Raw genomic sequence first — 24,886 nt, forward strand, 5'->3', positions numbered from 1 at the left:
AATAAACAACTATAGACTGATAAAACAGCGATGTTTGATGAGTTGGAATGAGAACATGTTGCTGATACAATCGCTGGCCACCCCACTCCCCCTCTCAGCAACATTTCTATGTTTATATAAATATAGATATATATATTTTGGTGAGGGAACAATTGGCATGGCCATTTTAAAGGGGTTCCTTGAACTCTCACCTCAGGATATTTGAATGAAAATGGCTTATGTGGATACCCACGAGTCTCCCCTAAATTTGAGAAGGCTTGTTCCAAGTAAAGGTTTGTTTCTTACAATCAATGTTATCATTCACATGTAAGCTGTGTATTTGTCTTTTTAAGGAAAAGGACAATCAGCCTCTCTGAAGAAAAATGAATCGCCTAACAGTATAGATACACAACACATTGAAACAGGATTGTTGTGAAAATCAAAATGTTAACTGTACCAGTACGCACATCAGATAATTAGTCATATGAACTGTAAAATAAGAAACAGAAGTTTATCAGTGTGCAATTCCTTAACTCTCATATTGACAGTTTTCAACTAGCATATATAATTCAACAGCATGATAGAATTCCTGAAATTCAGTTATGGCTTTTGGCTTTGGTGTGTCACCCCAAGATTTTCAATGGCACCATCTGGTCACCCCATGAAAAAAATCTTCAGGCACCACTGAAGCCATGAATGAAAAAAGTCTCATGGGTATGATAGGGTTGATGCACGCATAGATCTAAACACTAGTTTTTGCTATCGCAGCTTTGTGACCCTATAGCATGTAGGGTGACATATTTTCACCATTTTGAGTAACAGCTATTTTGATAATATGACCATGATAAAAGCCTTTGCAGTGGTTTAGGGTCCCAAAAAGCTGTGGGCCCCAACATCCTCCCCCTTCTTCCAACTCTCTGTGCACTCAGTGAATGTAACATAATCTTTAAGTGGCCATCAACTTAAGTGCATACTGCAGACTACACATGGCAGCCTTATTTTATTTTGCCTACAGTCCCAAAAAACAACTTTAGCAAGTACCTTATGTTTTGTTGTGGGTCAGATAATAAATTTATTTTAGAATATTCACCAATATAAACTGAAGCTTTAAAAATGTCAAAGAGACAGAGCCTCAAGATTATGTAATACAGCTGGTGTGACCCTCATTTCTGAAATCCCTAATCAGGTCACAGAATCTGATGGGTTACAGAATATGGTACAGTTTCTCCAGTGGCAGAATTTTCAGAACTGGTTAGCACAATAGCTCAGGTTGAGCTCCCTTCGAGGACTTGGGTCCTCTTTAACAACTCGATCTATCATCTTAAAGGCGCTGTATGTAAGAATGTGGCCAAAGCGGTTACTGCACTCAAATTCAAAATACTGCCGCGAGTCGTGTCCACCCCCCCTCCTCTACAGATTCGAGGTTGCTGGACAGTGGCACGCTGGAGACTGATTTGTTTGCCCACAGGCGGCTGCCGTGGCAGGGCCGTGTCGCCGCGTCCTTGATCTTCGGTTTTCCAGCGGACCGTTCGAGCAAGTCCGGCTTCTCTGCTGCTAACGCTGCTGCCGGGATACAGCAGAGGAGCCGGCTGCTAATGTTATGTACTGGGACACTGCTATGCTGCTTGCTGTGCTGCTGTAGCTCAGTCGTAACTGTAACTGAAGCTGAGACTCTACTGACTGCGTGACTGGTAGACGGCGGTGGGTGGCGCAACAGGCCAAAACACAAATTCAAAACATGATTTGCGGACCGTGAAATATTTTTTTAAATGCGAATATTCTGGCTGTACTATTGTTGTCAGTGAGATCAGTATGTTATATGAACATTATTCCATAGTCTCTGTGACATATTAGGAGGATTTTATGACTATTTGCTTTAGATTTCTTACATATAGCTCCTTTAATGCTTCACTGCATCTCCAAATTTTGTGAGACTTTCTTATGAACACGATTTTTACGTCACTACATGTTTCAGTTGTACCCTAAACATTACATCTGTCTGGAGTGACAGAGATACCAGCTGTAAAACATGATTAAATTTAATGGATTTGTGCGTCTGTGATTGACGTAGACAGTTGTTTTTACACAAATCCCAAATGAGTCTATTAGGATTAAGGTTTTAACAGTTCAACAGGGAGTACAACCTCTTTGGGGTCTAATTGAAGTAAAGTCACCATGTAGCATTGGCGAACAAAAATAGTATTTGTTCATGCATTGCCTGTATATCATAAAAAATATTTTGTAATTTGTTACCCTTATTAAATGTGTAAGATAGGGTTAGGGTTAGGGTTAGAGGTAAGATTAGCCAAAAGACATCCAAATGAAAATCTAATCCAAACCTACATAATGGATTTTAATTCAGAGTAAAAGAAAACAAAAAAACATTTAAATAAAAAAACAGGTTGATAAAGGCAAATTATTATTATTATTATTATTATTATTACTATTGCTGTTGTTGTTTTTTGTTATTATTGATTATTTATTTGGTTATTTATTTAAATCTATTCTTTCATACATGTGTTGCCACATACTGGCCACAGGGGGGAGTGGTAGCAGCAGAGGTTTTTTTTCTGCCGTTATTGAAGGCAGAGAAGAAGAAGAGTGAGCGGAGCCGGAAGGACAGAGCCTGACAGAAGGACGGAGCCGTGTGGTGTCGGGTCTGTGGTGAGCTAGCTCGGTAAAGATGCTGACCAATATCTCTAACGTGCTGAGGGCTTGCGCTCAGAGAAATGTAAGTAAACAGAATGTAAACTATGCGCGGTTTCAGCCACACACATCGTTACAGTCTGCCTCTAAGACCGCCAACTTTTAACTAAAACAGGACTGTTGTCGCTGTTCTGACCTTGTCAGGCCGAGTGATAGCTTGTTTGGCTAACACAGCTAATAAAAATGTCACAGTCTGCACAAAACCTAAACTCCTTATGACAGCTTCAGTGTTTTGGTGAAAAGAGACCCAGTTATTTACTTTTCATGCATTTCGTGTTATCAAGCTCTTATGTTATCATTATGGAGTCGGGGCTGTGTTTTCACACTGGGTGCAGTGAATCAAAATTGGCAGCTAAGTTAGCATTAGTAACTTCTATATAAACTCCTCCTGTCAGATGGGGGGGAGGGATGAGCGACCTTATTTCTGCTGTCATGTATGCTCTGGTTGTCCTTTCTGGTTTGTTTTCCTGCTAAATAAAATGATATATCGGTCTTTATAAAGGCTCTTCTAAAAATCTGTAATACTTCCAGTCCAATTTAATTCATATTCCCCACCTAATACAATTAGTTATGTCAGTTTAAAGCACTTTTTGGCAGCTCAAATTATCAGAACATCTGCTGGTAGGTGCTTGAGAATTTCCTGAGACTTCCTAATAAACTGTCAAATGGTTTCATTCAGTTACATAAAGTAACTATAATATGATTTAACACCATGATGACTAACCACTGGAGTTGGTTGCCCAGCATTTGGGCTGGACTGAATAGGAAATAAACTTGAGAAGACAAGTTTATAATTATGTAATTATAGGTATTTCACTGTGTTGTGATTGTTGCAATTTGGGCGAGACAGGTATTGTGTAACTCTCTACTGTATGTTATCCAAAACTGACTGGACTTGAATATGCATAGGTCTATTAGTAATATTATATAGGACTTTTATTTGCAACTAACACCTTTGCATGTGTTCTTTTAGAAGCAGTGTCTATTTATGCTCTGCTGGTTACCTAAATATTATGTCTTACTAAACAGTAGCAGATTTTAGGTGTGGCAATCGAACCCCTGTGCACTTTTGGTGTCAACACAGTGTCAAAACTTGTCAAGCAGTGAAAGCAAATACTGATTATTAATGTTGTTTACTTACTTTCGGTCATATTTAATAATATTTAATTGCCAAGTTTAGACTATTTTCTTTGGACAAAGCTGTTGTATAGCTGCTTGTGTTTAGACAACATTTAATGAATGACAGTGTATGACTTATTTTGTTAAATGGGAAAAAAAGGATTTGTAGAAAAACAAACAGAAAAGCAAGCACTGCATCTCTGTCAATATCAAACCTGAGCAGATTTGTTTGTTTGTTTGTTTTTAAACTCCTTCTCTCTCTCATGGCAGGGAGCTGCAGTGGTCATGTCAGCACGCACATACTCTGACTTCACAACCGAGGCTTCTTTTGAAATAAAGGTAAGCTTCAAACACCAAGTTGCATTTTCTGCTAAACAGATCCATGCGTGAGGCAGTTTGTGTGTTATTATGGGTGTTTTCTCCCCTTCAGAAATGTGACGTCCACAAACTGGATGAGGGCCCCGCCACTCAGGTGGTGATGACTCGTGATGAGGGTCTGCAGTACTACCGCGTCATGCAGACCATCAGGCGTATGGAGCTCAAAGCAGATCAGCTGTACAAGCAGAAGATCATCAGAGGATTTTGCCACTTGTATGACGGACAGGTGGAGTGTGCTATAATTATTTTCTGCACTGTGCATTAAGAATATAGGAAGAGTTTGACTTCAGTATTATAGAAATTATGTATATGTGCTGCTGTGGGAAGAATATTAAATGGCAGAAAAGTAAAGTTTGCCTAGATTGGGAAGTGTCCACACCTGTACGCTCACATAGACGTCATGTCAAGCTGTTTGTTTTCTCCTCATAGGAGGCCTGTGCGGTTGGTATTGAAGCAGGAATTAATCTGACAGACCACCTGATCACCGCGTACCGCGCCCACGGCTACACTTACACCAGAGGAGGGACTGTGAAGGAGATCATGGCTGAGCTCACCGGTGAGTTTACAATGCTGAGAATTTTGCATTTCAAGATCATTTTCAGTTCCAATCACAGTTTATTTTGAGATGCAAATAGTTCTTTTGTATTGCTTTCACCTCTGATGTCACACCCATGCATGTTTTTGTTCTCAATTTACAGGCAGAAAAGGAGGTATTGCAAAGGGCAAAGGAGGCTCTATGCACATGTACTGTAAAAACTTCTATGGAGGAAATGGGATTGTCGGAGCTCAGGTATATCAGCAAAGTTTACTGCAGGCTTTTTGAAAGCAAAGTGGTCAGTTCATGATTTAGTTTGTGTGTGTTTGTGCCATGTCCGACCAGTATGCTGTCAGTTTGGTGTCATTGTGATAAGTCTTCAAAGGGCTGAATGCAGGTTTAACTTGTCAGTCTGCTTTGATAGTGTTTTCTGATATTGTGGAAATATAGTGGTGCTAAAGGAAGTTGACAAACATACTTAATTGTGCCTGTGTATTTCATAACGGCCTGCTGCTGTTAGAAATATCATTCAAGAAACCAAGAAGAACTTCTTAATGTTATCTGTTTTCTTATGATATAAGTTGCTCTCAGCTCGATGCAACACCTAGACTTATGATTTATGTTAGTGCCAAACATATCACAGAAACAATTATAAGAGTTTGTGTTTCATGAAGCAGCTTCTTGTAATATTTAAACAAGTGCTTCATGCGTTAAGATTCACACGATGTAACCCGAGACATCTCTGAATTCTCCTCAGGTTCCCCTAGGTGCGGGTGTGGCTCTGGCCTGCCAGTATTTGGGCACGGACGAGCTGTGTGTCTGTCTCTATGGTGATGGTGCTGCCAATCAGGTATGGCACAGAAATTACTGCAGTTTTGGCCAAGCTTTATTTAATTACTTAATGGGATTGATATCAGCTTCTCTCAAAAGTAGGAAACAGTCTTTCTCCAGTAATGAATGGTTTATATTTTACTAGTGTACTCCATCAGCATCTGTTCATCTGTGGTCATCTGGGGCCTGTAAACATTAGGACATTGGACTAGCAACTTCATTAATAAATACATTACATTGAGTTGTGTTTAATAGTGTGTTTCTCTGGAGGAAGAACTGCTGCTGATCCTATAGACATCCTGTAACTGAGCTAACCTAGGCTGCTCACTGCATACCTTCAAATTCAACACAGGGACATAAAGTTTGCTTAAGGAGGAAAAATGTTATGACTCCCCACAAAGAAAGATCAAATGAGACGCTTCCTAAGCTGCCTATATAAACAGACTTTAACAGAATATCTACTTTGCTATGTACTTCTAATGTAAGCTAACAAGGTCAACAAAACAAAGAGCCAACATGTCTCTGTGCCACCTTTAAAATAAATCATTTTTTTTATTTCACAGGGTCAGATTTTTGAAACCTACAACATGGCAGCACTTTGGAAGCTGCCCGCCATCTTCATCTGTGAGAACAACAGGTATGGCATGGGCACATCAGTGGAGCGAGCTGCTGCCAGCACGGATTATTACAAGAGAGGAGACTTCATTCCTGGTCTGCGGGTACTGATCTTACTTCTGTCTTTAAACCTTTTTTCCCCCCACTGATAAAACTGACTATAACAGAATACATATATGTTGTCTCTATATTATTGCACGGCTATGTTTTAATGTGAACAAGATATCTGGGGTTAGAAAAACATCATGACATTTCCTTGGGAAAAAAGTGACCACTAAATAAGTGAAATGGAATATGATGCATACCTAGTACTAGGAGTGGGAATTGCCAAAGGCCCCACGATATGATACTTAGTTCACGATACAATATTTTTGTGATTTTAAACATTTTGTGGTATGCTGATTATTGGGATAACATATACTGCGATATATTGTGATTAGGGCTGCAATGATTAATCAATTAGTTGTCCATTAATAAATTCATTGCCAACTAATTTTATGATTGATTGATCTTTTTGAGTATTGCTGTAGAAAATAAACTCTAAATTTTTTATTTCAGCTTCTTAAATGTGAATATTTTGTAGATCCTTTACTTCTCTATGATAGTTAACTCAATATCTGTGGGTTGTGGACAAATTTGAGGACATCATCTTGGGCTTTGGGAAACACTGATCAACATTTTCTGACATTTTATAGACCAAACAACAAATCACTTAACTGAGAACATAATCGACAGATTAATCAGCAATTACAATAAGGGTTAGTTGCAGCCATATTGTGATTTATGACCTTTTTTCAACTGCAAATTATGTCCCTGAAAGAAAACTTCATTGACATCTGTTTTATCTGTGTGTTCATCTCACTTCAGTCATTTTTATTGCACCAAAATGTATTAAGTGAACTGAAAAGGCAATTGATTTTGTTACTCTAGTAGGCTACCAAAAGTTGAATTTGTATTACAACATAAAGAATTTATATAATTAAAAAAATTGGATATTTGGCATCTGTGCATTGATACAACATTGCCAAAATATCATGATACGATGCAGTGTTGATTTTTTTGTCTTTTAGGTGGACGGGATGGATGTTCTGTGTGTCAGGGAAGCAACCAAGTTTGCAGCGGATCACTGCCGAGCTGGCAAGGTGAGTTAGAAACACTGAACTACATCAAGCAGGACACGTGGTCGTCAGTGTCTCAGCTGAGGTATTTTCGTTCTGCTTTTCATCAGGGTCCCATTCTCATGGAGCTTCAGACCTACCGCTATCATGGACACAGTATGAGCGATCCTGGTGTCAGGTAAATGATCACAGTTACAGACCTTTGCAAATTTTAATTTATTAACAGTTCAAATAATTTTCTGTAACTGCTTACCTTTAGTGTTTCTTGATTATCTTTTAATCACTTTTTAATTAATGTGGTTGTAATTCTACTTATGCATTATTAATAATCTGACCTACAAATGTTACCCTCACTTTGCCGCTGCCCCTTGCTTCTGCCACTGTCCCCCAGTAGTCTTCATGTACCCTCCTCCCCTCCGTAGAGGCCATGCACAGCCCAGGGATGGACTGAACTCACACTCTAACATTGCTATTGGCTTTAGCAGATGAATGGCTGATTTAAATGTAACAGGATGGATTTCTCAAAGTTCTAATGAGAAATGTAAACACACCACTCTATTATCTTTATACTGATTATGGTTAGTGAAAGTAATGTACTGCTGGTGATCACGATTTAAAAGTACCTAAAGGGGACCTATTATGCTTTTCCTTATTTTCTGTCACATATATAGTGTTACACTGTCAGATGTTCATATTAAACGTGGTCAGAGTCTTAAATAATGAGGTAAACGCATGTAAAAATAATCCCTGTGAGCTACATCCTCAGGCTTCACACCATTGGGAACACTTTGTTTCCAATATTTTTTCTACTAGTCAAGTCAAGCTGACGTCAGCTCGTGACAGATTTCTTTATATGTTCATCTGTTTCAGACACGCTACTGCAAGTATTCACATTACATAGCTTAGACTGCTACGTGTAGCTACATGCTAATGTCAGAGAAACATGTAAGCTTGGTTGCTGATGTTGTTCATTTCTCCTCAGTGTCTGATCATATTCCTGCTGGAACAAGTCCAGTTCTGAAGATTTTAGTTTAGCCTTTTTGGTTATTTTTCACGGTAGAAAATGCTTCCAAACGCTGATCAATCAGAGTAGACATTTTGGTAGGCACTAAGTGGAGCATTACAGACAGGTGTTCCAGCACAGACAATATGTAGTGTTTTTAGAACATTAAAGCATGTTAACAATAGAAACCCAAAATACAAGTATGATCAATAAAGTGAGCATAATACGTCCCCTTAAAGTTGTAGAACTTGGATTTGGTGTCAGCTCTAAAAAACATGATTGTATTAGTGCATCCCTACAACATCCCTGCACCAATCTCTCCCCTCTCAGCTACCGTACACGTGAGGAGATCCAGGAAGTCCGTGGTAAGAGTGACCCCATCTCCATGCTGAAGGACCGTATGCTCAGCAACAACATGGCCAGCGTGGAGGAGCTCAAGGTAGAAAATATTTTCAGCTTGTAAAATGAAAAAGTGCTGTTGCCCACTGAAAAAAAATCTGCATATTGGTATCATCCATTATATTTTGAAACCTCATTAATCCAGGAGTCTCGCCATGTGCTTTTAACAAGCTAGTCGATTCTAGTTATTCCAAAAATGCATTAAGAACAAAATCACAAAGAGAGAGAAGCATATTTTATTGTGATGATTCCCTTAATGGCCGGAATCGAAACGTATTTGGGGTAATGAAACTGAAACCACACACTACTGAACTATTAATCAAACATCCTGAGGTGGTCATGAATGCAGCAAACCACATAAACAACATATAGTGCAAAACATCTACATGTACGCTGTTGCATTTATAAAACAGAAGCAATACAGTATTGTAAAAATAGATTCAGGTTTATAGTCAGTTTTTTGAGCCAGTCAAGTGCACTTAATAGGCTGGTTGTGATTAAAGTATATAACAAGTTTGTGACAGAATTTCGCATTTTAGAAAACCATGGAGCTGCCGTCGTCTTTTGAGGTTAAAGACATTGTTTAGGAGATCACACAAAAAGCTGCAGTGCTTTGAACACAGGAGAGTGTTACTTTCACTGGTTTCAGCTTCTGTATCATCATCACCCTCACCACACACAAGTACTGTAGTTGACAAGCAGGTCTCAAGCAAACACAGAGCACTCTCTGTAAAGGGGTTTTGTTATCAAACACTAAGTTGCATTTACCATTTGTATAACCATTTGTATATTAATTATTCACTGCATGTTACCTTGAATTTGTTTCGACAACTTTGTTTTTCTCGTATGCCTCTACAGTCAACAGAGAATCCAAAAAAAGGCGAACATTGTTCATAAATTAAAGTAACTGCGGCCATATTTAACAACAATAAGTTGTGCTGGTCAACCAGTTTAAGTGTTACAGTGTAAAACACTTCAGTACAAACAGTCTTATGCATGGCCAAGCAGTATACCTGGTTGAGCACATGAAGTATTCTTATACCATACATTTTCTAGTTCTAATGTAGCAGACTAATACTTAGACAATTCGCTGTACTTATTTTTCCTAATTGAACAATAGCAGTAATTCAGTAGCATGTGTACTGTTAATGTCATACACAAATTGCTCTAACTTTCTGTCTCACCTGTGTTGTGTCCGTAGGATATCGATGTGGCAGTGAGGAAGGAAATTGAAGATGCTGCCCAGTTTGCCACCACAGATCCTGAACCCCCTCTGGAGGATTTGTGCAACCATATATTTTCCAACGATTCACCCCTGGAGGTGCGCGGAACAAACCCATGGTCCAAGCTGAAGTCTGTCAGCTAAAGTTTTTTCATCCCCTCTTTTCATCACGTCATCCACCCAGTAGTAAATCCCCCCCGTCCCGCCCCGCCCCTCACATATACGCACACATCATACAACGTACCATAAACTAGTGCCTCGGACCCAGAGCTTGAATCATCAGCAAGTAAATTAATTTCAATGCTGTTACAGTTTAACAGCGAGACCATATTCACAAAGAGAATAAAACTTACGAAGAGTGACAAGAACTTTTAATCTGTAAATGATTTCAGTGATCCAAAAGTGCATTTCTTCATCAGTGTTGCCACAGTCTCATGAGTTTCTGTGCCATATTTATTTCTATTTTTTGTAAAAACTTTTAATCAACTCACCACACTGTAGAGATTTCACTACATGTTTAGTAATCAAAATCACCTTCTTGACATTGCTGGATTATTAAAAGTCTTCACCTTAATGTAAAAAGTATGGTAAACAAAAGTTGTAAATTGATAACTGATTATTTGTCTTTATTTTAAGAGGGCAGCTCAAGAACATGTGTAACCTGTTGTATTTAAATTATATTCGCTTTTCTCAACATTAAGCACCAATGTGGCGTTCACGGGGATCACGTAGACGGTAGAGGGCAAACTGGATATCACTTTAACGGAGAGCAGAACCATAAATTAGGTGAGGCCGGCAGAGAATACGGGTAAAGGTAGAAGGCATTGCCGTTCAAGATTTAAATATCTGAACTCTCGCTGTCCCACATGACGGGATTTTCAACTGGATGTTGCTTCTTCACAAAAGGTGAAAACGTATGATCTGGACATCAATTGACATTAAAAGAAAAATTACAAAAAATAATAAACTTGAATGATGTTGCTTAATATGTTTTATTCCATTTTTTGAAAACAATATGGCATCATCATCACAAAATATCAGCATTCATGGTTCGTTTCACTTTCGTGTCTGTGCTGTCCACAAGGTGTTGTCCATCTGCCGTCTACCGACTGCCTGATCACTTGTGAACACAGCATAAGTCATGGTGTTATAAACATGGCCCCAATTAAATATATTAAGTCGGTTCTAAATTTGCTTGTTTGATGATTATCTCTGGTCACTTTTGAGGTGCTGTAAATCAAATGTTCACCCGTCACTGTTCATCTCAGAGACAGACCTGTAAAAATGGCTTTGTACTCTTTATACTGAAGTGTACGTGATACATCAGTTTGTCTTTTTTTTAAAATATAACCCCTTTTTTAAAAGGCAGCAGGGTAAAGACTGTTGTTACTTTAAACACTCTCAATAATGTCTCCCTTTTCTTTTTCTGTCAATATGCTGTAAACAGGAGAGGGTGAGGAATACCAAGGGAAAGGTTTGAAATATTTATCTTGCCAAACCAAACATGTGCCTGGCAGATCTCATGTTGTTTAGAGGATGAATGTGTTATCTCATGTTTGTAGCACACTCCAAGCTGAGCAGCTGATTTTGTGCGTTTAAAAGTCAGATGGTTGAGGACGTGTTCAGCAAGTGTGTTTACATTCATAATGTGTTAAATTTGCAGATGCTCTGGTGCTCAGGTGCCTTGTACGAGTCTCAAGACGCAAACCTAAACTGCTCATTTTCATATATTGGGAGAAGTTCTTATTCGATTTCTGATGTACGTGTGTGGAAATATTTACACTCAATGCAGTCAATTCAAGCTGAAACATCTACTGCCTGCAACAGTGACGAATGGAAACATGATGGCTTTTAGTCAGGGTGCATTCAGCAGCTAAGCTTCACTATACACCTGAAGTTTCCAAATCAAAGCGAGATGGCTGATACACCTGAAGTTTCCAAATCAAAGCGAGATGGCTGGTTTAGTAGCTTTGTGTGCTACTTGTGTATTTGTATATGTCTCTGATATTTGGTACATCATTGGCTCAAAGACAGGGATACATGGACATTTTGAATTTCAGTCTGTTTTCTTCCTTCTCAAGTACTGTTGTGAAAAAATGTCTGCACTGATACCTCAGGTAGCAAAATAAAACAACCTGCATATCAGCATATACTCCTAACAGCAAGCTGCCAAGTGTAACAATGGCTGTAACCCTTTGAAGGGTGCCAGAAGGGAAGGGTCTCCTCTATGTGATGTGAAAAGTATTTAATCAAATAACAAAACAGACTAAACTTTAAAATGTCAGTTCCTGTCTTAACACAACTGAAAATACCTGCATTGTGAGTATTTGTTGTCGTAAACTGTTACATTGAGGGTCGCAGATGACGCAGGGAAAAGCTCCATGGAAACATTGGTTTTATGTGTGTGCCACTGTAATAAAAAACTGTAAAATACTGTATCTGTCTTTTCGTCTTTGTCCATTTGTATGTAAGGTGAATTGTCCGAACTTTGTCCTTCAGTGAACAGGCCTTCACCTTAATACCTTTTATGACCATGCCATTATAGGTATGTTGAAAAGCCACAAAATGAATTCCCTTATGTGTTTGTTAACACCACCGTGTACTACTGCTACCTCTGTTACTGTAGTGAAAGGTACAGTACAGCTCATTCTGTCAGGTATGAAATATTCATCAGAATGTGCGACCATCTCATAAATGTGGTTGATAGTACAGACATGTCCTCTGAAATGTATTTTATTGCCACTTAACACACATTGCAAATGCACACATTGTGTTGATAGGTCATTCTTACACAGGCTCCCCCGTTTCTTAATGTTATCCTGACGAAATGATAATAAAAATGTTTACTTATTGTTTATGCAGCAGCATGATAGGACAAATCTGATCTGGATCTGAACAAAATGATTATTTTTTGTTTGTTTTATAAAGATACCATTTTTATGTGGTAGATAGTGACGTTTTTAAAAGTGCAACGAGGAAAATTTGTCATGAGATAGAATTGGGAAATAGTACAAGGCCCAAAGGCTGCCTCAAAGTTCAGAGAAGTTGGGATGCTGTGTAAAATGTAAATAAAACAGAATGCAATGATTTGTAAATCATTTTTGACCCATGTTCAATTGAATACAGTCCAAAAACAGGATATTTAATGTTCAAACTGATAAACTTTATTGCTTATTGTAAATAAATACTCTGGATTTGATCCCTGCGACATGTTCCAAAAAAAGTTGGGACAGGGGCACGGGTCATTCTGCAATTGTGCATTGAGAAACATTTTGTTGGCCTATTTGCCCACACAGTTTTTCACAAAGTAGTGAACCTTGCACCACCTGTTAACCTGTGACATGTTTTAACGGGTGTTTTTTGAGCATTGAACATCCATTTTTGAAAATCCCTGCATTCTGTTTTTATTTATGTTTTACACAGCATCCCAACTTTTTTTGGAGCTGCTGTTGTACGATAAGTGATGTGTCATTGCATAGTAAGGGACTACCTGTGGTGTGTTTGGTGAGTTCGGGGCTGTTTGTGATTAAACAAAAAGGATATTACTCATTAATGCAAAGCTCTGTCTCTGTAGGGATCCTTTCTATCATGTTGTCAGACACTCATAGTAACAATCTGAATCTGTCAGTGACCAAAACAAGCTTTACTTGGATGTACATTGACTGTGCACAAATGCCTCCAGTGGTTAGTTTTGTCCCCATTAGTTACTTAGACACAAAAACATGGGAAAATAATGTCCAGTTTGAGAAAAACCAAAGTTACCCTTTGAGGTCCCAATACACAGAGAGAGAGAGAGTTACATCAGGCATCAGAACACCCTTTCTCTCTTTCTCCCATTAAAATAATTTTTGGCAGTAAATGTCTGATTCAAGCTATTTAGATCTGGTTATAGTAAAGAGTCATCAAAATATGATTGGAGATGACATACTGAGGGATTAACAGATGGATCAGTTGAAGAGAAAGTGGAAATTAATGTAAAAGAGCTGAAAATATGCAGAAGTGAGGGTGAGGTGTGCAGGTGAGCTGGATCAGGGTTGTTCCTGTCCTTCAACTTGAACAATGTTTTGAGATGAAATATAGTATACACAATGCAAATCTAATATTTATGTTGCATATGTGTAAATCACACACACATGCACACACACATGCACACACACACATGCACACACACATGCACAGAGAACAGAACAGAACAGAACAGAACAGAACAGAATGGAACAGGAGAGTTTAGAACAGAACACGGAATCTCTTTGACTGCCTGAATCTCTACAAATACCCCCTGCACTTGTCAGTCTCACACTGATCTCACTGAGAGAAGACTACACACACAGTTGTTTCGTCTTTGAACAATTGAGTTGGTTTTTGAAAAAGTAATGGAGAATTGCAACTTGTCAAAGATCTGCCTCCCATTTTGGAAGTGGATCCACAAGAACAACGAGGATGGTGGTGTAAGTAATCAACTCTTTTGCACACAAAAACACAAATATTCTCCCAGCTCTGAAAACTTGAAGCTAATGTTTCATCAAAAAGACTCCAGACTGCTACACTTGAATTGTTTTCACTACAATTGAAATTCTAAATCATATTTTTACCGTGCTGTTTCTCATGTTACCTACAGTATCAGTTCAGTTATTGTGAGTTTTGTCAAAATAGGTAACACCTGTGTATTCTCAGAGCTCTGACAGTGTTACAGTATCAACTATTCTGCAAGTTTTGCTTTGTTTTGGTGGAAAGTATTGGTTTTGAGAAGCAGGAATGTGGTTTTAAGTGCAGTGTTTCATTTTGCAAGACATTTATTGAGTTTTCAAAAGAATAGTTTTGTGTTGAGAGTTTTGAGAAGTTGAGCTACAGTTTCAGGAAATGTGCTGAAACAATTATGAAAAACTGTCATCTCTAACATTCCTTCTGTTCATAACTGAGTCAAAGTAGATCATCTCAACTGCAATGATTACCAAGTTACTCAGTAGTGTTGTACTTTATTTCCACAGCAAACTGGGAGCCACAGTGGACATCAAAATCCTGATGGCTCGACCAGTGAGTCCAGCATCCTGGACTTCCAGAGGGCAGGGAGGGCTACGCTAGTTCGCCAGGCAGAAAACCTGTGCACTGCGACAAAAGCCCGAAATGACGCTGTTCTGGGGAGACTGGGCCTCCCCGTTCAGGACGTCACCCGGCCTTCACCTCGACCACCACCTTTACCAAAAAGAAGCATCAGATCCCCTCAACGAAGAAGGAGGATTGCCCCTCGTTCAGATGTTCCTCGTTTGAACACCGAGGACATCAACAGACACCAGAGCCCTGGAAGTCTGGATGAGGAGGACGACTCCTTCTGGGAGAAGGTGCTTCTTGGCAGCCAGATGGCTGTCCTCACATGTAAGGAGGCTCAAATGGCAGACGGAGACCAGAGCCCAACCTCCTCCCTCAGCTCGGTTGATTGTAAAACACCCAGTGAGCTGAGGGCCATCGCTCTGATTGAGGAACCAACAACTCCTCCTCCTCCTCATCGAGCAGTCCCACTGTTCAGGAGAAGAACGTCTCGTCTGCCTGTACTTTCAGCCAAACAGAGTGGAGCAGGTCAGTTCCTCAAGACAAACTCTTTTAGGGACAGGTGTGGGAACCCCTGCTGTTTCTTCCAGTTGTTTAAATTGTTAGACTCATACAGCATGGGATTTTTTTGCTAAATCATTGGACATCAACTCAAATATTAAAACACTATTACAAGTACAACACTTACATCTAAGTTACCCGTTGGGTATGAGAACAGTCGGAATTTATGTGATCCTTTTTTTGCCCTAACAGAGAAAGAGGTAGCCGATGGATGTAGGCTACAATCGGCTAAAGGGAAAGTCGAGGCTTTTGTGGAGAGACTGAAAAGCCTCCAGCTCGCCTCCATCCCTTCACCTCAACCTCCAGCAGCTCCAACGATGACCCCTGCAGCGGCACCTAAAAGGATCCCTGCACCACCTACCATGACACGCCCTGCACCTGCTCCGACAGCAACCCCTGTGGAGACGCCTTTGGCACCCACCCCTCCAAGAGTTCCCCAGGCCAAGAAACGAGGGACTCGACCCGGGGTGGCCCTGCGTCCCGCAAAAGCCTTCAGCGTGGCAGGTAAGTTCTAATATCCTGAATAATTGTAGTCAAAGCTGTGAACTGTACTCATGGGTTTCTTATAGTTTTTTGTAAAGAATTATAGTAGCTATTGTGAGTACAGTGCTATGAATGACAGGACATGTGAGTAAAGACTGTTTTGCTTTTTACCAGGCAAGGACACAACCACCGACTGCAGCCCTAACGCTGCAAAGGATAAAAAGGTCAAGAAGACGGAGCTACAGCCGTTGACCGACCCTGAGCAGAGCCTGTCTGCCTGTTTCAAGCTGCTCTCCTTAGATGACTGGTAAGACACCGACAACACAGAGCAGTCTGTTGTACAAGCTCAACAAATGTTTCATCTTAAGTCTGTCATGTTGCAACTACTCTGACATGAGTCAGTGTCACATCAATATGGAGCCAGTACATGTTGGTAACAGTAACTTTTATGAGGTTAATTATACTTTACATTTTAACATACAGGGAGAAGAAAATCGACGGCTTGAAAATCATTCAGGCTCTTGCACAGCACCACCCAGACACACTGAGGACAAAACTCCATGAAGTATGTCTGGTTCTCGTCGTGGAGGTATTGTACACACTTTCCTCTTTCTATCTATATTTGTGCATTTTCATTTGCCAACATGTGTCTGTGAGTGTGCACACTACAGCTTTGACTGATGATGTTTATTCTCACTATACAGGTGAACAACTTACGCTCAGCCGTTGCTTGTGAAGCAATGGACACCTTGGCAGAGCTGTACATTCACCTCCAAAAGGCCATGGACCCAGAGGCAGAGGGAACAGGCCGAGCCTTGCTGCTGAAACTGGCACAGACAACGAGTGCCTTCATTCACCAGCAGGCTAATCTTGCTCTCGATGCCCTGGTAGACAACTGCAGCCATGGTCGTATTGTGAGCGCTCTTTTGAATGCAGGCCTGAGGTAAGAGAAGAGACGAGGTTTATTTTATCAGCAAAAACCTTAAAACAAAGTTAAATAGGATAACGAAACATAGTGTCTCATATTCCCCTGTCTTTGTCCCTCCTCAGCCACCGATGTGCTGCAGTCAGAGGCAGCATGGCTCAACATCTGCATCAGCTGGCTGACAGCCTGGGAGCAGCTCGCATCTTGACAGCAGGAAGGACACTCACAGAGCGCTTCCTTCTTGCTGTCTCCAAGATGTGTGTCGATGGTGCACCAGAAGTGAGGTGAGTTATCAAGTTCTTTAGATTTAGTGTAACATGTTGCACAATCTTGTGATCTTGTAGCTCCTGTTTCCACAGTCATAATTTAATTTTTCTGAATACTGAGCTAAATGACATATGTCTTCCTCCACAGGCACCATGGACAGATAGTCCTCTTAAAATTGGCCGACCACAAGGACTTCATCAAACTGTGGACAAAGATCATTCCAGTAAACCAAAGATCATCACTGGACAAGATCTTAAAGAAGGCCAAGAAATAGAGGGCATCTGAAATATTATTTATTTATTATTTATTTATTTATTTATTTATTTATTATACTGTTCATATATATATGTATATATAAATGTAAATATGTATAGTTATATATTTTTATATTGTAGTAATCACTGTCCAAAATACACATTCATAATCATTTACAATGTGTCTATTACTTTGTCATTCTTAATGTCCATACTGTGACTTTACTTGTTCTGTTCACATTGACATTTATTGCCTGTCCGTCCTGGGAAAGGGATCCCACCTCTGTGGAGATTCTCCTCATCCATACGCAGGGTCTAAGGACAGAGGGTGTCATATGCTGTTCAGATTGTGAAGCCTCCTGAGGCAAATTTGTGAAATTTGCTATATAAAATCAATAGTTTTACAATTGCTAACAAGTGTTAACCTAAACTTTCCGTAAGATACTTTTTCTGAACTCTTAACACAGCAACACACCTGCCTCATACAATTAGCCAACCTGTCAATTTTCTGCTTAAAATCACATTTTGTTTATTAAATACCTACTCTACATTTGAAATTATATAAAAAAAACTTTCTCTATGTACATGAACTCTATCAAAACACTACCTGCTTACAATAAACAATAGGAAATCCATTGTTATTTTTAATAATTTAGAGTCATTTTACCATAAACCACTTTGTATATTGTGGTTGAGTGTTGAATGTGTGCATTTTTGGCAACATATTATGTAAAAATTAATTACTTACTTTTTAGAGTGTAGCCTGCAGTAGAAAACAGCAGTAGTGAGTGATTAACAAAATAAATCCAACATGTATAGAAACTATAACACACATCAGAAAAAAATAAAGGCACAGCCGGGGGAAAACACAAAAATGCAAACATAGAAAAACAATTTAACAAACAGAATCTGTTTAACATTTAAGGATGTCGACGTCATTTCTGTCCACAGAAAAAAAAATATTTTTGCATTTAAAGTAATTTTAATAAAAAATATATTATACTGAATGCAGGAATTCACCCAGTGTCCAGAGCAGCTGCCATATACAGAAAATCCAGATAGTTTTAGTGAAAAATAGTTGCTGATTAATATCTGTATGTGTAGGGATGAGGCTACAGGAAGATAAAAAGTTTTAAAGTTATGCTGGGAGACAAAGAAAACCAAAATATGCATTTGAGCTGCTCAGAGGACATTGCAAATGAGATGTATTGTGATTTACTGTATGCCTATTAGAAATCATTTAGTGGATGTGAAATTATTAAGGCAAAGTAATAAAATATTATCCTAACATAAAGAGCTTTAAATATATGGATGATGTGGCCTAAAGACGCAGTACAGACATGCAGGGAAGGGAATACAAGTAACATTTCAGGTTTAAGTATATAAGAAATGACTGAGAAAACAAGAGAAGCAAGGGGGAAAACAGATAACAATGACAACATTACAAAAACAGGACAGTAATGTAAGCCAAACCAGCCATTAAAAGGAGATCATGTACTGACAGGGTAAAGGAAATATATAGCAGGGACACGTGGAGCTAAGGAGGAAGCAGTAAGAAAATGGCACTACTGCTTATTACCAGCAAAACACCATTGCCAGATACTGGAAATCTACATTTAGACCAAGTTTACAAGTCTGGCTTACTGGACTGTCACACTCTATTGCCCTTGAAAAACTTACTTCTATGATTAAGGGTAAATATTCTACTTTTGTTAAGATATGGGGATGTTTTATGAAATTTCTGGAGAGGGATACGGCTACAGAAGTCTACTTGTCTTACTTTCTTGAACGCAACAAAATTATGTGCAATATCTTTCCTTTAGACTGTCAGTACTTGTATGAGCGCCACAAATGGGCAGTATGCAGTGGAGTGCAAAATGCTCTAAAAAGAGCTATCTTCACATCAACTGAACAATAAAACAATAAATTTGAGAGCAAGCATATTAGCTTGTGCATACAACTTGCAAAACTGTCTGCGGATATCTTCATCATCAGATAAATAATTGACAATATAATGACCAAGATATTTAATCTCATCACACACTTTAAGAGCAGCACCAGATCAGATGAATTCAGATATTCAATTGTCTTCTTTACTTCTAACAAGCATAATGTTGCTCTTATTGGCGTCATATTCAATGTCAAAGTCTGCACAATAGTTAAAGCAAATCTACAACAGCTGTTGTAGGCCGGCACTATATGGGCAGAAGATGATCAAATCATCTGCATACATAAAATGATGTAATAAAGCATTGCAAACCATACACCCTGTATTATATGCATTCAACATGCATATCTGTTTATTTTGAACCTTGGAAAAGTACTTGACCTGTCATAGCAGTTAATATTAAGACGATGCTTTACTGTGAATGTTCAATTTCGTACGATGTAATATTTGAAGTATATCAAAAATCCAATAAACACACTTGTTTTAAAAAAGGAAGAAGTGGTATGTTGAATTATGGCAAGGCAACTGTGTTTATTCATTTATGGAAGTGGGTTGAAGAGTTTCATTTAGTTTATTTTGGTCATTTTCCAACTTATAAAACACAAATGTACTGGGAGATTAAATGCATAAACATTAAGTTAATGCTTTTTTTTAGAATTATAAAACAAAACAGGAGCAAAAAGGTGTTGTTTTTATCAGATGCCTTTTAAATATACAGAGCAATAAGAAACTGTATACAGGCCTATTGTCTGCCCAGATATCCCAAACACATTTCACATACACTTTCATTTCTGTTTCTAACCCATTCCCCAAATTTACTCCATATACTGCAACACATCTTTGTTCATTCAGTTCATACGCTCATTCTCTTATTTGAAACAACCTCTGGATAGTTTGGCAACAAGAGGAGAAGTGTGTGCTGAGGGAATCTGGCGTTAGGAGCTAATTAACTCCAGGAGATGGCAGTAATGCAACAATAAGGACGCCGGATGCTGCAAAACCTGGATGAAGAAGAAGAGGAGGAGGAAGAAGCCTTCTCAAATCCTGCCAAGAGGTGCCAGTCAGCGCTTGAGTGCTCTCAAAGGGACACAATGGAGTTTATCTTGCACATTAATGTAAAGAAGGAGCTTTTCCGTGCGCTGTGCACCGCTCTCCTCCTCTTCCTCACCACAGTCACGTCTGCAGAGGAAGGCGCTAGTGTGAAAAACTCCCAGTGTCACAACTACGCGGGAGGACACGTCTATCCCGGAGAGGCTTTCCGCGTGCCTGTGTCTGACCACTCTCTGCACCTCAGCAAAGCCAAGAGTGAGTTTGTGTCCTGAGTTCATCCACAGGCGGATAGTTTGTGTGTGCGTAATGAGAATGCGCAGTTGTTGTTCTTGCAAACAAACGCAGCTGCAGCTTCAGTGTGCGGATCCTGCTGCTGTCAGGACAATAGAAACACACTGAGGGTGTCAGTCTGCAGCTTGTGTTCACATCTGACTGTCTGTGTCTCACAGGTTAACACTCAGACAACAGTTTAAGGTGTTTCAGTCACAGATGAGGCCTAACTTTTAACCAGCTGTTTTTGTAGGACACGTCATTCTGTGAAATTCATTGGATTGCGCTCCTCCCTCCGCCCCTTGGAAACATGACTGCTCCAAATAACACCAGGGGGTTGGACAAAATAACAGGAACACTCAAACTAGTAGATGCAGTCATAAAACTCACGTGTTCGTGCAGAGTCCATATGATAAATACATAATTACAGTCTTGTAGGCAAAGTAAGTGTTGGAGTTAGTCATTATCTGTAACACTCATACAGTTTAGTCTCTGTTTGTCATGTGTCATCAGGAGATATGAGACTTTACCCCATGCCACAGTGCCAACTTGTGCACCAGCAGACATGCGATCTGTACTTGCTCACTTACCATATGTTGCTCATGTAATGGAAACAAACTTCTACTTGCAGTGCATAAGCAATGTGAAGAAGAAAAGTCTTAACTATGGAATATTATCTCAGATGTGCAAAAACTAAAAAAGAGGGGTCATAAAGGTTTGAATATTTATTCATCATAGGGCTGGGTGATATGCAGAAAATTAAATATTATATTTTGACTACGTACTGTTATTGATATTGCAGTGATACTGTAGAGTTGACTGTTGGTCCCAAAATATTCACACAAATATTTGATAAATGATCATTAGTAATGAGGATATAATGACTAACAAATAATGGACAGGGTGTCTACAGGTCCTTAAAAGATCTTAAAATGGTTTGTATTCAGTGTTACAACAACAAGGCCTTAAAAGTCATTAAATAGTCTTGAATTTGAACATTGTAATCTAATTTCATGTATTCATTTTTTTGTGAAGCCTTTCTGTGTAAAAGTCCACATATCTAATGTTACAAATCTTTAAAAAAAAACCCAAAAAAACAAAAACAAAACTATAATCCTGTCATTTTACTTCATACTTGCATTTACCTGTTGTCAAAATGTAGGTTGACTTAACTCACTCTGATAACCATATTCCCACATAACACTTACCTCTGCACAGGACCACACACTACATACTACTTGCCTGTGATGCTTAAATAAGTTAACATAATTTGTCCAAAAATCTGTCCTAAATTTTGTTAAAAAGGATCTTGAACAGGCCTTAAAAAGCATTAAATTTACCTGTCTGATACCTGTAGACACCCTGATAGAGCAGCTAGATCAGTCTTTACTGTAATGCAGCCTTTAAAACCAGGAAAAGACAACACTTACAGTATTACGATATCTTGTCTCAAATCACAACATTGATATAATATCGATATAGCCTATTGCCCAGGCCTTATTTATCACAACCAGAATGCTTTGTTTCCATTTCTGTGGACTGGTATGTGTAATAGAATAGAGAAAAAATATAAGAGAAACATTTCAAAGAACATATTTAGGTAGAGGAAAATGATAAAAACAAAAAACAAAGAGAAAAAGTACATTTTGAATAGTAAAGTACAAGTAAGTAATTAAAGTGGATAGACATAAGAATACAGAATAAAATGTGAGTATTGGCATGCTATGGATAAAAATATAGACGTAGAGGTACAATAAAAGATTAAAAGTAAATTCATACAAAGTACCAGTTAAAAGTTTGGACACACTTTCATAGTTATTAGAATGAGAAAGTGTGCCCAACTTTTCAATGGTACTGTGCCTCTGACAATTACACTGCACAATTCAGTTTAATTATATATACACTGGACAACCTTAACCTCAAAACGTACATTAGAGTTTAATCAGTAGCTCTAAAAGTGTGAGAGTCTCAGTGTGCCATTTGAAAACGAAAGCACTACTGTAATCTTTTAGTCATTTGCTGCGTCAAAACACAAGTCAGAGATGTTATTAAATCACAGTTTCAACTCCTGGTTTTATCAATCCATGTATTTCTCTTCCTGTTGCAAAGTTTCAAAGCTTGCACCAAACTGGGAGGGAACGGCCGTCATTAACGGGGAATTCAAGGAGCTGAAGCTGTCGGACTACAAAGGCAAATACCTTGTCTTCTTCTTCTATCCTCTGGACTTGTGAGTAACATCTTAGACACACATTACATAAACACTCAATTGGTGTAGCTGCACGTGAGTCTGTTTGATGTAAATGTTTTCTCTCTTGTGCAGCACATTCGTCTGCCCCACTGAGATCATTGCATTCAGCGATCGCGTGCACGAGTTCCAAGCCATCAATACAGAGGTGGTCGCCTGCTCTGTCGACTCCCAGTTCACCCACCTGGCCTGGTAGGAATGCAAGATGCCCTCAGACTTTACTGGCTTCAGATAAAATCCTAGTAATAATCAAATGATCTAAATACTTAGGGGTTAAGGCTGGTGTTAAAGTGTGAATCATTCAGCTACAGTTGAAACAGAGCTTTATTTTTTCTCATATTTCCTCTTAACAACAGGATCAATACGCCCAGGAAGCAGGGCGGACTCGGACCAATGAAAATCCCTCTGTTGTCTGACCTCACACACCAGATTTCAAAAGACTACGGAGTCTATCTGGAGGACCAGGGACACACGCTGAGGTACAGCTTGACATTTATAGCCTTTATCAAAGTTTTACAGGCAATTAACTCAATAAAACACTGTTATGTCACTCTGAGGTGCTTTAGAAGCAAAAAGAAACATGTTAAACAGGTAGGATAAAACTGTGGTTATTTAAACAACCGTAACCAACTAACAGTTAGGCATACTTGAATCTCACCTGTCCGTGTCTCTCTCTCAGGGGACTCTTCATCATTGATGGCAAAGGCATCTTGAGGCAGATCACCATGAACGATCTTCCAGTGGGAAGATCTGTGGATGAGACTCTGCGGCTTGTGCAGGCCTTCCAGTACACTGACAAACACGGAGAAGGTACAAGGAGCTCATTTAAACATACCTGGATACCAGTAGCTGGTTTGCAGTGGATTTTTTAAACTGTTTTAGTTTTGCTGACTGCATTATGTGTGTTTTTTGACAGTGTGTCCGGCAGGATGGAAGCCAGGCAGTGACACAGTGAGTATCACCTGCAGCTGTGATTGATTTGGATCCTTGGTACTCACGATATTGTGTGTGTTTTGCAATATTAAAAGCATTTACGTCTCACAAATAACTTAAGAAAAATGGACTTCCACTGTGAGCACTGCCTGACTAGATTCTAAGCAACATTTGTGATGCACACAAAGCAGACTAGGTTGTTATCAGGGATCTGCATTAGTCACAGCCTGGTTACAGCACATTCTAGTCTATTTCTGTCTTGACTGTACTAACTGTGCACTAACTTAATTTATTCTCTCCCGCAGATCATTCCCGACCCCTCAGGAAAGCTGAAGTATTTTGATAAACTGAACTAAATCTGCGTTCCTGTCGTTCCAGTCTGTGAAATCCAGCACTTACTGAAAGTCCAAATAAAATGTGTTTTCCTAAAGTGCCGTCCGTCTGCTCTTTTAGATTCATCTGACTGAGTCATCGCAGCAGATGACAGTTTCAGCTCAGATTATACCTTTTGTTTTCTTGAGAGCAGAACGTTTCAAAGCCTGCATCACACTGGGAATGAGCAGCTGTGATCGATGGGAATTTACCCAGTGGCAGCCAGGTGCTCACCAGCAACACCTGATTACAAAGACTCGTCAGACACATTAGCATACTTGCTGTACCAGTTGTGGTGTTTTATACTTGCAAGCATGTAAACTTGCGTTGACTGCCTTGGAAACTAGCCCCAGGCTCAGAAGGTAAAGATACTGTCCCTTAAACATTTGCACAAAGGATGAAATAAGTTTACAATGGAAGTGGTTTGAGGGCAAAACGTCTGTGCGTTGGAACATTAACTACAAGTGTATAGCCGCCTAATGACCAACAGAGTTTGCTGACAAACAGCATTGCAAGGTAATTTTCAAAGTTAAAGGAGAAATTCGCCACATTTTGAGTAGATATCCAGCCAGTGTTGATGGTAAATGACGTCACTGAGGCAATAAATTCCTCACTGTGCGCTGTCTT

General features: G+C 39.2%; 3 protein-coding genes and 1 long non-coding RNA gene across 4 annotated transcripts; 3 read left to right on the forward strand and 1 right to left on the reverse strand.

Moving 5' to 3' along the window:
- Positions 1-2,577: 2,577 nt before the first annotated feature.
- pdha1a (pyruvate dehydrogenase E1 subunit alpha 1a) lies at positions 2,578-10,119 on the forward strand. Its single transcript, XM_050040186.1, has 11 exons — positions 2,578-2,710; positions 4,075-4,143; positions 4,235-4,408; positions 4,612-4,738; positions 4,881-4,972; positions 5,475-5,567; positions 6,112-6,267; positions 7,234-7,305; positions 7,392-7,459; positions 8,615-8,723; positions 9,885-10,119. The coding sequence occupies exons 1-11, from the start codon at positions 2,663-2,665 to the stop codon at positions 10,047-10,049; spliced, it is 1,173 nt and encodes a 390-aa protein (XP_049896143.1). The 5' UTR covers positions 2,578-2,662; the 3' UTR covers positions 10,050-10,119.
- A 1,202-nt stretch (positions 10,120-11,321) lies between these two features.
- LOC126387628 (uncharacterized) lies at positions 11,322-12,651 on the reverse strand. Its single transcript, XR_007569698.1, has 2 exons — positions 11,834-12,651; positions 11,322-11,796 (listed from the first exon to the last, which is right to left on the reverse strand). It is a non-coding gene; the product is annotated as an uncharacterized LOC126387628 (long non-coding RNA).
- A 1,627-nt stretch (positions 12,652-14,278) lies between these two features.
- LOC126388116 (crescerin-like protein che-12) lies at positions 14,279-17,461 on the forward strand. The gene is made up of 9 exons (XM_050041011.1): positions 14,279-14,353; positions 14,894-15,479; positions 15,705-15,844; positions 15,917-16,016; positions 16,170-16,302; positions 16,479-16,584; positions 16,700-16,938; positions 17,046-17,204; positions 17,335-17,461. The coding sequence occupies exons 1-9, from the start codon at positions 14,279-14,281 to the stop codon at positions 17,459-17,461; spliced, it is 1,665 nt and encodes a 554-aa protein (XP_049896968.1).
- Positions 17,462-20,358: 2,897 nt separating this feature from the next.
- prdx4 (peroxiredoxin 4) lies at positions 20,359-24,317 on the forward strand. Its single transcript, XM_050041025.1, has 7 exons — positions 20,359-20,694; positions 22,819-22,936; positions 23,030-23,146; positions 23,311-23,433; positions 23,634-23,764; positions 23,871-23,905; positions 24,193-24,317. The coding sequence occupies exons 1-7, from the start codon at positions 20,379-20,381 to the stop codon at positions 24,241-24,243; spliced, it is 891 nt and encodes a 296-aa protein (XP_049896982.1). The 5' UTR covers positions 20,359-20,378; the 3' UTR covers positions 24,244-24,317.
- The last annotated feature ends 569 nt before the right edge of the window (positions 24,318-24,886 follow it).

This window comes from Epinephelus moara, chromosome 3 (genome assembly GCF_006386435.1).
Source record: "Epinephelus moara isolate mb chromosome 3, YSFRI_EMoa_1.0, whole genome shotgun sequence".
NCBI classification, from domain to species: Eukaryota; Metazoa; Chordata; class Actinopteri; order Perciformes; family Serranidae; genus Epinephelus; species Epinephelus moara.